The sequence below is a fragment of the Ptychodera flava genome (assembly GCF_041260155.1).
Source record: "Ptychodera flava strain L36383 chromosome 3 unlocalized genomic scaffold, AS_Pfla_20210202 Scaffold_26__1_contigs__length_13983176_pilon, whole genome shotgun sequence".
NCBI classification, from domain to species: Eukaryota; Metazoa; Hemichordata; class Enteropneusta; family Ptychoderidae; genus Ptychodera; species Ptychodera flava.
The window spans coordinates 4,466,511-4,484,751 of record NW_027248280.1 but is presented as its reverse complement, the minus strand read 5'-3'; the positions used below and the strand labels follow the sequence as shown (position 1 = coordinate 4,484,751).

Sequence of the window (18,241 nt, the reverse complement as noted above, 5' to 3'; positions counted from 1 at the left end):
AGTAAGAGAATGGCTGAAAGTTTCATTAAGGAAAGTCTGAGCAAAAGTTTAAGTCTTTCACTTTCGAGGCACATACTACCTTAACAGGGTTCCCCTTGGTATATCAATGCAATCAGATTTAGTGACAGCAGAAATGTTACTGGGGTTCCCAAATCTTTACCAATGTTCCAGAACCTTAGCGAAAACACTGAGCCCTTTTGTAACTGGTTGTGCGAATTGTCTTGAATTCCAAGCATTCTTACATGATTTTGGGAATAGAATAAGACATATTAATACTTTGTTGTGTTGTAAAACTTTAAACAAAAGCCCGGGAGTTTAATAGCAAATCCTATTTCAAGCTGACCTTATTTTAGGGATCTTCCTTTACAAATGTACTGAATTATTTTCCAGGAAAGAGAGGGCTTGGAGACAGCGAGACTGAAAATTGAAACTCTTGAACAAGAGGTGGAGGAGTTGAAACAAACGCTACAGTCGTGCAGCGAAGACGAACTGGAGGAGAATAAAGCCAAGCTGAAGCAGAAGTCGGAAGTTCTGGATGTCGAGAGAAAGAATTTTGAAGACATGGAGTTCCACTACCTGGAGACTGAGGCCAGGATGGAGGAAGAGCAGGAGATCATTGAGTTGCAGCTGAGTCGGGAAGAGAAAGAGAAACAGCAACAGCTGCAGTCCAGGGTGGTGAGTATGTCTGCCTGTGAGGGCGCTGTCAGTGACTCAGGCAGTCACACTGCGATTGAAACGCACAGGCTCCCATGGTAGCTGTGAACTGTGAACAATGAAAGTGTTGGGAATTTGCAGCTGACATGCAATTGGCAGTGATAAAAATTATTTGTGTAGAAAATGAAAATGAAACTGAACTAGTTCTGTGTTTCCATTTCAACGGATTTTGATAGCAGCACGCTGACTGTTAGGGAAATTTAGCTAAGCGCATCAAACAACAATTAAACTGAAATGAAAGACTGAAATACCTCACATTGTGCATACACAAATATGTAAGAAAAAAAATTCTGCTCTAATAGTAAAAATAGTTATCGGATGCTCTATATTAAAGATATACCGTAAAGTTTACATTAACATTAACTCATGAGTCCTAAGTCCCACTAACATAGTCCGCAATAAAGCAACCAAAAAAAAAAAACTAATATATTTGTGTGCATTATACTGATGAGCCACAAACTCATAATATGCAAATTAAATTGACCATTCCTCGCCTATAGAGGGCGTGCTTACAGTGACACAAGAGATCAAGGAAATCATCATAGCCCTGTTAAAAACTTACCCGTTGCTTTTTTTCCCTACCATCAATGTTTCAACAGAGAAATTTGGGAAGCCAAGGAGACACAACTAATATAAGTACAAAGAAGGTAGTATTATATTACTCACAGTCAATATTATCTCCATGTCTGCTTTCTACTAAAACAGTTTATCAATCATCTGGAACTTTTTTTATTTTAATTGTTTATTTTATTACTAGCTTTATATCAGTGTGTATTTTTAACATTACTCTATGCTGTAATTGTAAAATAAAATTTTGCTGCAATCTGTACGTTTATTTTATTTTTATATTTTACTGCACTTTTTCAAAACATACACCAGCACAAACACAGACATGTTATGCGTTTGATTTCAGCCATTCTACTCAGCTGATCACCGCTGACGTGCGCCAAGATTTCGTGCGTACGGCTTTCATTCCCCTAGTGGGTCATAAAGGAAGTTTTGCTTTGCAGCTTCCCCACCCCCTGACCCCCACCACATAATCACTTGCAATGATCCTTTGCAATGCTTTTTGGACAATTCAACTTCTGGCAGAGGGGGTTGATTTAAAGCTACACACATTTCCAGATTATTTGTTTCGTTTGTCGGACCATAGACAGTAGAACCGAGAGTCTGCTTCAATGACATTGAAATTTGTTGTAAAGAAATTCATTGACTACTGTGCAGTTCCTGCCATGGAATGCCACAGAAACAGCAAGTTTTGAATTTTTCCGATAATCAGAATTGAATTCAAATTATCTTAACCTGCCTAAATGATATCAAGGTGAATCAATTTGACTGGAATATCACAATTAACATCCTCCCCTCTCCATTCATCTCATTTTCTTCCTCATTAATCAAACTCTGACTAATATCCTTTTGAATTTTAGTCTCTTCCAATCTTATACACACACTAAATTTACTTATTCTGTTTGTTCAAGGTGATTTTTACTTTCCTTTTCATCAAATTTCTGCCTGTGTCATCAATGTTTTATTATGTGTCATATAGTTTGCAAATCTAATTTCAACAAGAAAAGAATAAAATACTGAAAATTTCCAGCTTTATTTTGTACTTTCTGCCATTTCCAACATTGGCTGTCATGCAAAATTTAGATCCATCTTTTATAAAATTTGATGCAAAGATAACAGCTTGTTGCTAAAACATTGCTATTATTTGTATTCATTCTGGTTTCTTCATTATATTTAAAAAATTTTCATCGCTAGAATTAATCAAAATTACTTCTAGCTTTAAAAAAAATCTGATCTTGTGTGCTTTTTGCTGTAAAGCCTTTAAATTCAATATTTACATCATTGCTACCCTATATTTCAAACCCTTACATACCCATTTCTCTGTACATGGGTCAGACCTCACCATTGTTGAAGACAGTAGGGTGAAACCACTGTTCACAGGTCAAAGGGTAGGAACAAAGGCTGTAAAGTATTCTTGTTTTGATATTCATGTATGGTTTGCTGCAGGAAAATGTGTGTGATTTGGAAGGGCAGCTGAGCAGTGTCATGGTAGAGGCTAAGGAGAAGAAAGTTGAGATTGAAAACAGAAGAAAAACTGTTGAGGAACAGTTGATGAAGGTAGTCTGCCTCTGTTATTGTATTGTTTGTTTGTTTGTTTATTTGTTTGTGTGTTTATTTCTTCATTATTGTATTTTTTGTGGTATATTTGAATCAGTCTCCATATCCATAGAGATCAAACAAATATACAACAAGTTTCATCAAAAAATAAACAAACCGGAAGTAACAAATGTCTGAAATTTCTGCTGTAAATTGAATCTCAAAATGTACGCAGCCAATAATAGGTAGCACTATATTTGAAACAAGTCTCAGCGAATTTATCATAGTTGAACAATTAGTGTATGAACTGCACTGTAGAGTGTCGGACAGTATCTCAAAATCAATCATCAATACCTTCTTGTGCCGCAGAAAAGTCTGAAGGACAAAGCAACTTTGTTTTATAGTCATGGATTCTTAGTCATTTACAAAACAATGTAGCCAGCTACCTGGTTACAAGGTATATGCTTTGACTTCTGGTACCATCACTGGTTTTGTTCTGGTAATGTGTGCCTCGTAACTCAAAGACCTGAAGTTTTTGCTTAAATTTTTCTCTACTAAAACTTCAAACCATATTGCTTTGAAAATCAAGAATAAAAATCAGGCGTTGCTATGTAATTTTTAGTGCCATAGAAAAAATAACCTAATATTGACTGATATTTTAAATAAATTCAAAATTGCCACTATTGCTGTGTTAATTCTATAGGGCAAAATTAAAATTTTTCGATTTTCAGAAAAATAAGTGAATGAAAAGTTGATTTACTCCACAAGTTTCAAAATAAGTTTCAAAAAAGTGGTAGACAAGAAAGATATTGTTAAAATTTGAGTGTTTGAATAACTTGGCCCCAGAGGCACATTCTACCTCAAAGCTTTAGATTTGCCATTCTTCAAATTGTGGACATTTTTTCAACTCCAGGATATAGGCATTTACAACTGTATACACACACACGTAAGATTTAGGGATTTGTTTCATTTGGATGTGTTTGCTTTTGAACCATTGCAGGCCAAGGCAGAACTGGAGACAATAGAGCATCAATACGATGTGCTAGTCGTCAAAGCCAAAGAAATGGAGTTGGCATTACAAAATGATGAAGTCATTAACAAGGTCAGTCAATGAATTTTAAATCAATACTATCAAAGAATTGTTTCTTTGAAAGTTTATCAGGTAGACAGCACACTGAGTTATTGACAATCAGCCTTTGTGAAGGAATCACAGTGTTTTTGACATCACTGAAATTTGCCTTCACTGCCCAATATTACACTATTTTTGGCTTCTTGGTGTCACTGAAGAATTTAATCATCACAAACCCACTGTTTTCTATGGCAAAATCGGACTTCCACATGGGGTAATGGGGTTTGAGTTGAAAGACTTGAAAGGTGACTTTGTGACAGGGTTTAGCACTCTATGTCAAATGTGAAACAGGAGTTCGTACAATAAACCAGTCAAATGTTACACCCTTTCTGATATTAATTTATACAAACAAAATCCAAAAAAGAGCAACTCCAATTTGAATGCCAGACAAAACTGTTTTATTTCTTCCTTCCATGCAAGCCAATACTGTTGTATGCTGTAGAAGGACCTGTACTTAACTCAAGAAAAATTTACATTCAGTGAGATATTTCTTCCCTATTTTCCTTGCTTTGGTGTGCATTTCTTTTTGTTTTTCTCACATTTGAAATATCAACTCAACAGGAGAAAATCCGAGAGATAGAAGAGAGACGGCTCAAACTTCATCCCGACGTGTCACTTAGCGATGAATATCTGGCCAGGAGAAAGCTGTCGGGAAGCCTCAGCTCCACAACCTCCACTGTATCAGTGTCGTCAAACGAGACAAGGTTGATGATTCCAGCCTGCCAAGGAAGGTGTCCACCACATGGAGTGATATTGAGAGAAATAGGAAATACATCTGGAACAAACTGGTAAGACAGAACAAGATATTGTGTCCGTATCATGGCATTGTCGCAATCATGAACTCTCATTTTAGATGACAATGTAGCACAAACTGATTCCTGTGGTGCTGCTTGTACATGAGTCAATGAAGGAGATTGCATCAATGAATGAGATTGTATTAGTGACAGGGTTCGAAATTAATTTTTTTGTTTGGTGGTCAAGTTTGACCACCAGATTCAAATTTTGGTGGTCAATTGCAAAATTGGTGGTCAAAAAAATTAGTAATACCAGAGTGTAATTCTGTGGAGGTTGGGGTCCATGGGGGTGAATAGTGGGCTGTACACGCTGTTTTGGAATCATTTCACCATGCTGCTACACATGTTAAGTTGGTTTACATGTATGTGGATGCCCAGTAAATCCACTGGAAAATTTTCAGTCATTTACAGATCAACTTGACTACTGCATGAGTGACTGACTGACTGGTTATATGCAAAGGACTTGAGTTACAGATTATTTTAAGTTTTGACAGAATTACTGTGTAATAAAGAAATGACAATTACTGCTTGTATAACATGACAATTATTGCATTTTTTTGGACTATTATGAAGTTTTGTATGTGTCACTTTAATGACTATAGACGAAATTTGCTAGGAGATGTTATTCAACGTTTGCAGATTTTATCACAATAATCATAGCAGTAAACAGTAAAACAAAGAGAGACATTGTCTATTTAAAGGAACACTCAGTTGAGTAGTGGAGTGGGGTTGAAGGACTGACATTGAACCACAGTGGAGGGACTGTGATTGAACAGACAAGACATGTACTAGATAATTGCTAAAATATCTATCTCTGAGGACAATATATTGTGTCTAGATACTCCTAGCAATAAACTGTGAGAGGCATGTAAGATTTACAGCTCTGCAGTGCACTATTGTGACCTCCAACAGTGTTTCATCTAGGATGCTACACCAGGGGGGGACTGGTCCCCCTCTGCAGGAATTTTTGAGGGGATTTTAAAATTTTGGGGGGGATTTAACTAAAACATATAACCACGGCTTTACAGGTAACTTTTAATGTTGCAATGATGTCACTTGTGATACACATACTACAAACCATAAATCACTTGCTTACACAATCCAAGCAGCGCTGGCTGCAAACACCATCCTATATAAGATGTTTTCAAAAGTCAACAAATTTGAGTATCTCTGTTGTGAATGTATGTAGAGCTTAGAAGAGTGGCGGATGGCTCATTAATATTCGTAAGCATTAATATTCCTGGAAAACGTAGCGTAATTTGTATGCTACAATATTCTGTATGTTTGTTAACAGCTAGCCATTCCACTGTACATGAACCTTCAAGGGATTTTTTTCATTTTTAACTGAACTGTGTGTACTTACACAAAGCAAGAAAAATCTTTAGTAGTTATAAAGGAATGCTTTCCTATCTTCTGAAAAAATAATATATGTTTGTTTGTCACGTTTTTACTGTGCTTGTATCATCCCTAACCACAGTAGAGTTTGGATCAAGATTGCCCTATACAAACCTGTTAGCTGTATTTTTCTAGTGACCTAGCCGGTCTTGTAGTCTTGTGCGCGAGACTCAGTAAAGTTAAAACGAACAACTTAGGAGGTCTCTGTCTGCCGTGTTTTGAATGTGGAGTTTCTCAATGTCAGATTCGCTCCAATTGCTTTTTGTCAGTCATTTTACAGTGGGAAAATAACAAACAGAAATGTTGGTTGTCATCAACAGTTAACTTTAGGGTTTATTTGCCCGAAAAATAAGTCAATGTTTGTTCACTGAATTCAAAACCGGGCCCATCGACACTACAGCTTGCTTGTGACTCTCATTGCATGCAATCCCGTCACGTCACAGTGCCAATGCCATTCACTGAACTGAAAACGTTTCTGTAACAGTAGAGTCAAATTTCCGAGTCAATTTTTGCTACCAGAATTATTTTCATAGTGTTACGGACATTCATACTATGCACAAAAACTTCAGTTTGTCTCCTGTTCTCGATCGTACAGAGATAATGAGACAAGGGCAATGAACTTTTGTGAACGTAACTCTCAATGGGCTGACATGCTTTCATATGCAAAATCAGCTACGGAAAGTACAAAAAGTATCAAAATCGAACTAAAATTAGTTCCTTTCATGTAAATGTTCTTGCTACACTATACAATGCCTGTTGCCAAAGTATTAACAGGTGCCGATAATGGGTCAAAAGCATCGAAGTGTGACACCCATGATATTTGGATATGCCATTCCAGCCAGCTCAGTGCAGTGCGCGATGGGTCGCCCCTTCTACGTACACTTGGCGGCGCGCAGCACACCATACCAAAATGGGGGAATCGCGCAATCGCGCAGCCTAGATGAAACACTGCTCCAAAAACTTGGTGGTCAAGATTGACCACCAAAAATAGAATCTGGTGGTCCAAATTAGATAATCGGTGGTCTTTTGACGCATGACCACCGGGTATTTCGAACCCTGGGTGAAGAAACTTGTTTCAATGAGTGAGATTGTATCAATGAAAGAATTCAAATCAATGAATGGATTGTGAATAGACTGAAAAGGGTTGAGAGCAAATCTAATGGTCCTTGGTCCAGGAGAACAGATCAGGTTTAATCCCAGTTGATGAATTTGCATTTGCAGTGTCATATATGGTCCAGCTGACCAATTTATTTTAATGGACTGAGATTACAAAAGTGTGTACAGGACAACTAAGCTAGCATTGAGGAGCAAAAAATTATGTCTTAAATATCTAATCAGTTCTCCTTAGATCACCACCAACAGTAGATTTGCTCTTCCTCCTGCTCATTCTGACTTAGGCACCATTTCACAAGTGGTATAGCCACAAACTGTTGATGTCAAATCGATGTACACAAAACATAGACGCTTTGTCATTATGGCACTGTGTATTGTATATGGTGATTTGACGTCATCAGTTTGTGGCTATAACACTCGTAAAACAGTGCCGTTACTTACTGTAATATGTATGTGTGTTTTGTCCATCATGAATATGGTATGGCAGCTTTAGTAGTAGGTCATTTGTATTTAGTGTTTGTATTAGGTATTCGGTGGAACCTCAATAAAAGGATCCAGACCTGAACAGTGGCTTCAAAGTTGACCTGCTGCTATTCATAGTGATTGAAAGAATGTGACCTTTTCATGACCTTTTCATGACCTTTATACCCTGGTCTGTTGTGGAAAGTTCGTTATCCACAATGCAACATTTTAGACGAGACAAAAATGCTAATATAAAATTGATAATCAGTGACAGCAACAATTCAGGAGAAACCGAAATAATGTGACTGTATCACAGTTACACATAACGTGTAGGGCCTTGGTAATGAAAGTACCAGGATGTAAAGATCCTGTGAGGGTCATGAAACACAGCGCGGTGGATGCTGTCTGTCTGATCAATGTAGGGATGTACTCATTATCCACAATGTGCACGTTTTAATTATCTACAATTCCTAATGTAAAGATACTGACCCATTTATTTGGCTTGTGTTAACATTTGATTTTGGCGTTGGCCATGGCAATCTTTTGCTATGGACGTACTCTGCATATTGTCATCACTAAAAAAATCCAATATGGAATAAAAATTTTACGTTACCGATAATGTTGAACATACAATTATTAACACTTGACACAAGACTATAGCTATTGTAATATAGGTCTATGCCAACAACGTAAACGATCTTTGATACTAGTATCTCTTTTCTTTGGTGAAATTTATTTCATATTACAGGGCATTGTAACACAGACACTACCATAGATTTGGAGTTACGGTTAGCAAGATGTAAGTCCAACAATTTACCAACAAAACAACCCCAGCACCTCGGCATCTCCTCTTAGCATACACTCTCGCCAAATCAAGTGCACGGCTGACTTCTGCCAACTGCCCAGCATCAAGCTTCTTTCTACTATATTAAAAAATGACAATAGAATAGTTGAGTATGCGTGTGTTTACATGTGCGTGTGTGTGTGTGTGCAGTCTATAATCCACTTTAAGCTGAAAAGTAGTAGTATTTTTACACAGTATTGTAGCCATTAGCAGTGCTTTGCTATGTTAGCGACACAAATCACCTGTGAGCAAATTCATTTGGTATGTGGTCATCCCAATGTATTGGTTAGTGAGGCTGCGCTACATACAATCTAGTTTGAGTGCCCCTGAAGAAACTGGACCCAGTCTTTATTATGAAGACATGAGGAGTTACCTAAGGGGCCTCCCACAGTTTTATGAAGCAACTGGACCCCTTAGGATTATGTCAATTTGTACGATGGTCCAGTGTGGGCCCAGGTTTCTTCAGTCGTGCCTAAATTTGGTAATCCTCCAACAAAAGTTTCGAGGCACAGTGCCATAACTCACTGAATACCCTAGTAGTTCAATGGTAGTCTGATTTGGTGTTGATGAAAATAAATGCTTCTTCTTGACCTCATACTAATGGATTTGTTAGCTTACAACCCTTCTTGAACCAGAGTTTGGTGTAACCCAATTGTTTTCCATGGCAAAGGACTTTTACACTTTTTGAATGGGGAGGGACATGCAAATGAAACAAGAAGTGTATGCAAATGACACAAAAAATGGTATTTACTTTATGGTATAATTTGCAATAAGCAAGATCATAGAGACAGAACAAATATAACTATTCAAAAACACTTCAGTGGGTTTGTGTCAAATTACTACTGAACTGCCAACGCAAAAGTATGATACATTTATAATGTATCCTCCTATGATTTTGTATACCCCTGATTCATTGCCATTGAAATTCAACTTGGTTTGCTCAAATTTTGCCGCTGGAAGGGTTCATTGTGGAATGATTTGATGATGAATAATGGAGAAAATCAGCGGCTAACTTGCAGTGTGTTTGCAAGGTTATATCTGATTGGTCGATTGTCACTATTCACAGCAACTTAAGGAGTATACCGGTATTTTTATTATTCAATCATAACAGTAAGATTCTGCCAACCAATCGGATAGCAGCTTCCAAATCGCTGTAAGTCAGCCCAAAATCAGCAGAAATCAGTTCTGTTAAGGTGCTACACATAGCAAAACACAAACATCTTGTCCATTGTCACAGCCAACTGGGTGACTGACCTGTACACAGAGGTCAGGCATCCAGACTAGGTACTGTAGACACTCAAAGAATCACATGACCATTGCATGAATTCACACTGTACAGTAGTTGTAGCAGGGTGGGTAATGTGCAAGGTGTGTTACTAAAATAACACTTCTCTTTCTACCAGGAGAATGGAACTTGAACTTCTTCAGTTTTTTTTTTTGTGCTGTCCATATTGAGAAACTGAGAGCAGCTGCTCAGTTGAAAAAAATGGTTTTGTTCTGTTTATTGCCGTATCTAATTTCCAAGCTTCACTGTCCTAAGCTGTTGGAGCTTAGTTGGCCATCAGGGATGTCTTTCTGGCTATGGACAGTATTTGAAAGAATTTTAGAACGTAAACTACAGGTAGATCAAAAAACAGAGATAAAATTAGCCAATGACAGCTGTGGGAGTCATCTTTCGTACCTCAATCGATGTTTATTCACAGTCTGAAAGTGCATGTTTTAGCAGTGTATTAAAGATGCAAACTTCACGTCTGTTCACGATGTGTTTAGCAGTTTTGCATTATTTTTCATTTAGTTCATACCATTATTAAAACAGTGCATGACAAAAATGTTCATAACCATCTTTTAAGTCAAGTAATTTCTCTCATTGCATATAAAATGCACCATCCTACAACTGCGAGTGCCGCTGTTGTATAGTCAGGCAAGATAAAAGTTACACATAATAACTGACTGAAGAATACTTGGGCCCGTACAAAACTTCACTACAATTCAACATCATCTTAGGGGGATATTTGTATTCGTTAACCATGAAAGGGACCCTCAGACAAGCTCTCGTTTCCATCATGAGAAAAATGTGGTCAAGTTTTCTTCAGGTGTACCAGTACCAGAGATTATACGGTATATGCATGGACAAGTGCATGTTTGTTAAGCAGGTCACATGACAGCGCAATGACCAATCACAAGGATCTTTTCATGTGGGCTGTCACAGAGCATTGATTGATTTAAAGTTGCATTATTTATACCACTACTGCTCTACCGGTACTTTCAGCATGTGTCAGTATCTCTTTAAACCATCTACTGTTCTGTTTTCTTCAGGAATAAATATGAAAATGCATATACATGTAAGCGTATGTGTGTTTGATATCAGTACTATAATGAATATTTATATCATACCATCATTTCTTCTGTGCTAACAAAAGCTTATTTTCCTAGCAGTTCAATGGTTGCATGCTCAACTATTTAAAAGATTTAACGATGCGACTCAGGTTCAAAGGTCAATTTTAGGATTTTTTTTTTATTTCAAATTTCGAACCACTGATACGTGGTCTTTCTTTTGGGTAAAGGAGTTGGGTCACATCGTACCGGGAAATTCCTGAAATATTATTAAAATGACAAACTATCAGCTACACCGCGTGCCATTATTTCCCTTTTGTCTTAACGGTCGCGGATTACCGACCACGATATCTTTGATAAACACGCAGAGTTATGTATAGGCTTTGCGGTATAGTGCGCATGCGCTAGCTTCAACGTTATGCTCAGCGTTTTGAACTCCGCATGTATTGGTACGGCAAACACGTCGAGCAGACCAAAGCCGGTGCTCGCGCTCCGTACCGTCGAAAAAGCAAGCGAGGTCCACAAAAGCGGACCTGAAAAAGACGGCAACGTGCGCAAAGGTCGATTCAAATCTAAAACAGTCCGACTTTGGCTCATACTCCCTGCAATAACGATCAAGAATGCAGTGAAGAGTCAGATTTGGCCGAGGACGCAGACGATAACGGAGACAACTATGAAAGTATTTGACACGCTGCTTTTCGAACATATTAGGCTATGCTGATTGCATACCCGAGTCAAAAAATTAGCCTGAGCGAGATGAAACTTCTGTTAGTTGCGATAATTTTATCACTCTTGCTGTACATGCTTGGTGTTAGTATCGTGTTCTTTTATATTTTTAAACTCGAGTTTTCTATCGTGCAGTCTTTTCGTGTCTGCTGAGAAACCTTGAACAACACCGTACCCGACAACAAGTGACATTTATGTCAAGGAGTTTCCCAAGCCAGTGCAGGAGTTCATACACACATAATGTAGATTCACAAGAGCAAGTTCACCGATCTGCTAATTTTTCGAAACGAAATGCAAATATATTTTTTTATTTCATGCCTTTTCTTTCTTTAAATATAACTCAGAAATTAAATTACGTCAAACGTGAATTGCGAGGGTTCACAAATGATTATTGTGTGCGTGTTGTCTAAACTTATCAATTACCCGCAGACTCGAGATCCACAGCTACTAGCTGGACCTCAACACTGAACGTAAAACAAACCCGGCTCAACTTCTATAAGTGCTGAAACTAGCAATTTTTGCTATATGAGGTCAGTCATCGAAAGTTTGACTAAAAGTAAAAATCTCCGAAATAATTATGTGTGCTCTGGTATTGCGCAAGTCGAGGGACTCCACTGTAGACTAGTCCGATACTCTGTCTCTCGGAACACGCTGTCGATGACAGCCTGCACTGTTTTACGCTACAGCGTGATTATTATTAGTTTGATAAAATCGGTACAAGAACACATATAAATAAAGTTTGTAAAAATAACACGAGTCAATCTCTCCCGTCGTACCGAAGGGCGACAAGTTTGCAGTGCGGTGCAAAAGCTAAGAAAATACGACAGACATTTTAAAAGCTAAGAAAATACGACAGACATTTTATGTTGTCAAGAGTTACATGTGTTCGTCTCATCTTGAGGTAGGAAAACTAGCAACTGACGTCCCGTTCGCACAGTGTCGGCGCTAACATGAACTTGACAATCACTTTTCACAAAAAACATGCATAAATTGCCGATCGCGAGACAGGAAGTAGACAACTTGAGTCAAGAACAAGTGAATGCCCGACGCGATCGCGCGACGACAGCACACAGGTCTCGATCTGATAGACTTTTTTACACAAGTTTCGACGTCTTCGTCTTGACTGTCACAGAGGGACTGTGTGACTGTGAACACTGGTAACCAGATTGTAACCGTTGAGTTAACAGTATACAGTTAATATGCTAGTTAAACGTTCCAAAAATGGATTAAATCGCCAAGTACCCCTCTGTGTTAGTTGTGTAAATACCACCCACTGCTGGCAGTAAGCATTTGCCAGTTCAGTGTATAATTTCTTTCTATTTTCACACGATCTGCAATCCTAAACATATTCAAAATTCCCAAAACTGACTCTAAATACTTCAACTTATTCCTGGTATAAGAAAATTCGCAGAAAATAGTGCGCGAGTCGGACTTCTTGGTCACAATGTGTGACGCATAGGTCGTTTACACAAATCGTCGATTTTCTCAGTTCCGTTTTTGGCAGTGCGTACATTATTCAAATAAGTATAAGTCGGCGGCGCCTGGACAGACTAGCCTGATTTTTCACCTGTGGACAGTGAATGAATATATCTGAAAGACCGTGTCTCAGATTTCCGATAAAGGGCCTGGAAGTGAAGATATCCTGACAAACGTGAACAAAGGCCGATAATTTATGCAAAAAACGTCAAGTTGACACTTTGAAGGTGCATTGTGCGAAAACAAAAGCGAATTTCAAAATCCGGGACACGGTTTTTTGCCCAGTATACCCAGCCGTCGATTGCCGTAAACAGATCACCAAGGCCGATTGGAGATTTGTACTTACACTTTTTTGAGTAAAAAAACTAAAAAACACGTGTTTTGAGTAAAACAGCAGTATGCGCACTGTTTTTGAAAAAACTAACAAATTTTCTGAACTCTTCGGTGACCGAGCAGATAAAAAAGTACCACGTGTCGGGTGTGTGACCACGTCTTCTTTGTGAAAATGAGGATTGAAAATAAGTGACAATGAAACTGAGTCGCTACCTTAAGCGTTTGTATATGAATGCAATCATGCACTGCGTAAAGGCCATTCTTCAATTTTAAATATTACAGTAGTAATTCTATTAATCTTTGCAATTTGCATGCATTAATGACATTCTTTGACTCAAATTTTCTCTAGCTAGCAGTCACTGACAACAGCCCTTTCTTCCAGGTTCCTCGGCAAAGCAATAAGATATTGATTCCTTTGTTGTGACTACCCTTTTTTGATTTTCTGTTTGAATGTGTGCAGCATGACACCAGATAGAGTTTTTCTTTCAAGTTTGACCTGAAATAATGATCCTTTTTCAAAAGTTGTCCGTAATTACTTTAGCTTGGAATGGCCACAAAGTGCCTTTAAATTCATTTACAGGTGTTTTGTGAAGGTCAAAATTTTCTTAATCCACATATTCAGAGTGGTATTTTATGAGATCTTGCAGAAACAAAGATTGTTTCCTAAGTTGAAGTTTAATACATTTGTAGTGATCTTTTTGGTAATTGCTATTAGTGTGTGAGCCTGTCTTTCTTTCATCCCTAAATTATTCTGTGTTTTCTCAATTTTTTAATGATCTTCAAATTTCGACATGATTTCTGTGTTATTAATGACTGTGATATTTGTTTGCTACCTGTCGTGTAGCCATTTAGAAATGTTGAATATCTTTATCAGGCATTGGTGTGTTGTGGGATCTCTTTTGTGAGATGTTGATGTTTTTTGGGTCATGTCTGAAAGTATAGGTGATGGAATCTATGCTTTTTCAAATTTCAGCTTGCCTTGGTACTAGCTGATGCATCTATTTGCGGGCTTCGGATTTTCTACCGATAGTTTCTCATCTTATCACCAAGATTTTGTAAATCTGTTTTCTCACCAGGTGACATGGTGATAGAGGAACAGAAACGCAGACTGCAGGAGCTGAAACAGAAGGCGGCTGACGAGGTGAAGGCAGAGTGGGAAGAGAAGAAGCGCAGCGCCACCCTGCCAAACAACCTGTCCAACAACAAAGCCAACAACAGCGGTCTGAGCTACAGCGACGCGGGAAGTGTTTCCAGCTTTGAGAGTATAGAGGGCGCTCTTGAGTCCCCAGCCAGGCAGTTCCCAGGAAGTCCAAACCTCACCAGAGTGCCAAACGATATAGATCTATCAGTTGTGCCACCAAGTCCAAAGCATTCTCTGAGCCCACTTACCAAAGAAAGGTAAGCGTATCACACCATTCATCCCCATAATGCATGATCTGGTTTGTCCCCCTTTTCAAAAGGGAATAATCCACTGTCACTTGGGTGAGCATTAATCCAGAACTAGCAATTGGGCACTGCACAGGATATGCAAACTTATTGTCTTATGATTTTATTTACTGAACAGTCATTTGTTGCTTAACCCTTTCACCCCATTTCCATGTGTATGGTTTCACCCAAACGATTCAAACAACAGGAATTTACCAAAGTCTGGTGGTGAAATGGGTCACTAGTAGCAAGATGAATATACTGGTTGACATGAAAGTACTCACATTTTGTATAGGTACTTGTACAGGCATCTATGTCAGAAGACATACCCATAAATATATACAAATACTGAAGACTTCACACAGCACTTCATCCTTCCGTTTCATTGATTTTAGTTCCTACAGGGATGAAATGGAGAGACAAAGACTTGAGGAGATGGAGAGATTGCTCCAAGCTGCACAGGCTGAAAAATTATCGATTCTGGAGCAACAGGTGAGAGAAAGTTTCTAAAAGTTTCTAAGGTTCCTCCATGTGTAGTAACTGGGAACCACAGTGATCAATTGTTTGATCATATGCATGTAGAGATTTTACATGTGTACTGATTTGGATATATGCCTGTTACCTAAAGGAATTTTGGAATTTACACCTGAAACAGCAGCAGGTCCTGATTTGGGAAATTTTTTGTACTATTTTTACACCCATTCACATTTAATAAAATTGAATTCCTGCCTCTCGTGGCTTGTCCAGGCTGTGTTGCTAATTAGCTTTTGAAGGAAGAGTTATGTTGACTTTTCTGAGACATACTCTATGTGGGGAATAGTCTTAATGTCATAGAGGAACACTTTACAGCTAACAGAGATGGCAACTATTTATGATGTGATTAAGAAACTTGTGTTTCACCAGCGTATCATCCCATGATACTCATATCTAGCTTTGGGAGTTGAATTGCGTCTCTGATTTTTGCCATAGCCTGATTTTCATGAACACTGGTCACAGGCAGGATTCACATGCAAGCCATTGCCTAATTTCTGTTATAAAAAAAATTAGTTATCTTAGAGAGCCCTCCAATGGCTTCATGAAAGAACCAGACTAGACTCCCTAGCACTATGTTCTTTCCGTCTTGTCAGTGTAAAATGATGTCACTTTTGTAACGCTGTCACTTTACCAGGAGAAGCAGAAAACGTTGGAATTGAAGCAGCTGGAAGAGGAGAAGCGGAAACGGGAAGAGCTGGAGAAGAAACTGATGATGGAGACGACAAAACGGGAACAGATCATTGAAGAGGAAGTGCGGCTTAGAGAAAGAGAACGGCAGAAGGCTAAACAACAGGTAAAAAAACATTTCTTTAAGAGCACAAGTTGCTCAGAAATTTCCATATGATCAAATTTTCCCCTATGGAAGCTTTGATACATTCTCTTTCTAAATCAAGAATGAAAATCATGGGTCACCATGTAAATTTTGGCACTGGAGAAAAAAAATTTACTGATGTTTGGAATTCAAATGATGCCATCCTTATGTTAATTCCAGAAAAAAAATTAAAATTTGTGATTTTCATGAGAACAAGATAGTGAAACTTAATTTACTCCATAAGCTTCAAATTAGTCCACACACATACAGCTTTTGAATAATTTGAAAGTCTGAATATGTCACTGAAGTACATCAACCATTTACCAGTATGATCATGTCTGACTTTATATATGTTATTTGGTTTCAGTCTCGTCCACTGACAAGGTATCTACCAACAAAAGTGCAGATTTCAACCTTCGTCAGCATGTCGAGTCTGCCGGACACAACATTGAAACCTGCAAAGACATCACACTGACTAAAACAACCTGTCGGGGCTACATGATCAAAATGGGTGGCCGCATAAAGACGTGGAAAAAACGCTGGTTTATATTCGATCGGCAGAAACGCTCATTTCTGTACTACTCTAACGAGAAGAACGAACACAAACCCCGCGGCGGAATGTATTTCCAGGCGATTCAAGAAGTTTACTTCGATCATTTACGGCCACACAAGAGCCCGAACCCTCGAGTTGACATTCTGTGTGAAAACCTTTGAGCGGACGTATTTCATAGTGGCGCCCTCAGCCGAGGCCATGCGTATATGGATGGACGTGATCGTGACGGGCGCTGAAGGATACCAGCAGTTCTAGGAAAGATGGCGTACTCAGCAAGTTTTGATTTTTTCAAATGAAATCCATCACCTTGTTCTTATCTGACTTCACTACGTGACTCATCTTACATGGTTGGGTAATATGGAGTACATATTACCAGTCTCTGTGTACCAATTTCAATTATAAGCTACGGTGTGTTCCCCCTGATATGCTGCATTGTTAACACAGCTCTCCATCAGCGCTGGGGAATAGGTGAATGGTTTTTGAAACCTTGCAACATTTTAGGCTGAGGCACATTCGCTTGTTGGAAGATGTCTTACATTGGGTGAAGGATTCGTGGACCCGTGAAAGAAATTCACAGATTGGTCTGACAATGTAACAAAGAATCAACCTATTGCAGACAACTTTGCAGGAGAGCTGTGGCCAGTTCTCAGTATCACTGCAGTCCATTGGTATTGCAGTGTTGATATTCCCAGGGCAACTCTCATCTGGTAAAATTACTGGAGCTTTCCATTAACCCTTTCACCACCATGGTTTGGTCCAAACCCATTGTTATCAATAGTAAGTGTGGACCTCTATACAGGGAATTGGGGTGAACAGGTCTAATGTTTACAAACTCCATCCCTACAACAAAGACTGTATCTACCTGAAATACAAAGTATACATGCAGGTTTGCAAGTATATGAAAATCCTATACGTCACCAAGACTGCAGAGGACAGGGTACACGGTGAGCCGTATTACAGTCAAGCATCATCCTAAGGAGTCTGTTTCTATTTGTTCATTGTAAAAGTCACCCTAGGACAAGCAGATTTCTACCCTGTGGATGATAGGGCCCTGTGTGCTTCAGGTGAAACCATACATGCAGTCACGGTTACTGTAGAGTGACCCTGACGCAGTACAGCTTTTTTTTACTCATTTGTTCTTATCTGAATAGAACCACAATTGTCGGAGGCTGCAGAAATGAGTCTTTATAAAAATTTCACTCAAATAATTTACGTGAAGTAGAGGTTGCATCTCCCATAAAACCATGATGATTTCACAACTGTCACTGAACTTACAGAATGAGAAACCAATGAAGCTACAATTCAGTCTAATATGTTGCTTTTTTTCTTTCCATGTAGCCAGAAAGAAGTATTTACAAATTTTATATGGTGTAGATGGTAGTACATTTCAATATATCTTTGCATTATTGAAATCTGTTAACGTTAGCTGTTGTTAATTTCTGGCATGTGTGACAGTGTGCTTGCTAAGAGTTACAGATGCCAGGTGACTTGAAAG

General features: G+C 38.6%; 1 protein-coding gene across 4 annotated transcripts in view; it reads left to right on the top strand.

The window, feature by feature from the left end:
- Nucleotides 1-14,656, top strand: part of LOC139125691 (pleckstrin homology-like domain family B member 1) — an 81,850-nt gene extending 67,194 nt beyond the window's left edge. For 2 of the 4 annotated variants that reach the window (XM_070691790.1, XM_070691791.1), the window contains exons 9-15: nt 391-675; nt 1,314-1,361; nt 2,728-2,838; nt 3,818-3,919; nt 4,508-4,734; nt 8,459-8,509; nt 14,500-14,594. In XM_070691790.1, the coding sequence (XP_070547891.1) occupies nt 391-675; nt 1,314-1,361; nt 2,728-2,838; nt 3,818-3,919; nt 4,508-4,734; nt 8,459-8,468 (783 nt within the window). In that variant the 3' untranslated portion in view covers nt 8,469-8,509; nt 14,500-14,594. Of the gene's footprint in view, nt 1-390; nt 676-1,313; nt 1,362-2,727; nt 2,839-3,817; nt 3,920-4,507; nt 4,735-8,458; nt 8,510-14,499 lie in introns of all 4 variants that reach the window. The other 2 variants (XM_070691792.1, XM_070691793.1) reach the window with 2 other exon arrangements.
- Nucleotides 14,657-18,241: the final 3,585 nt, after the last annotated feature.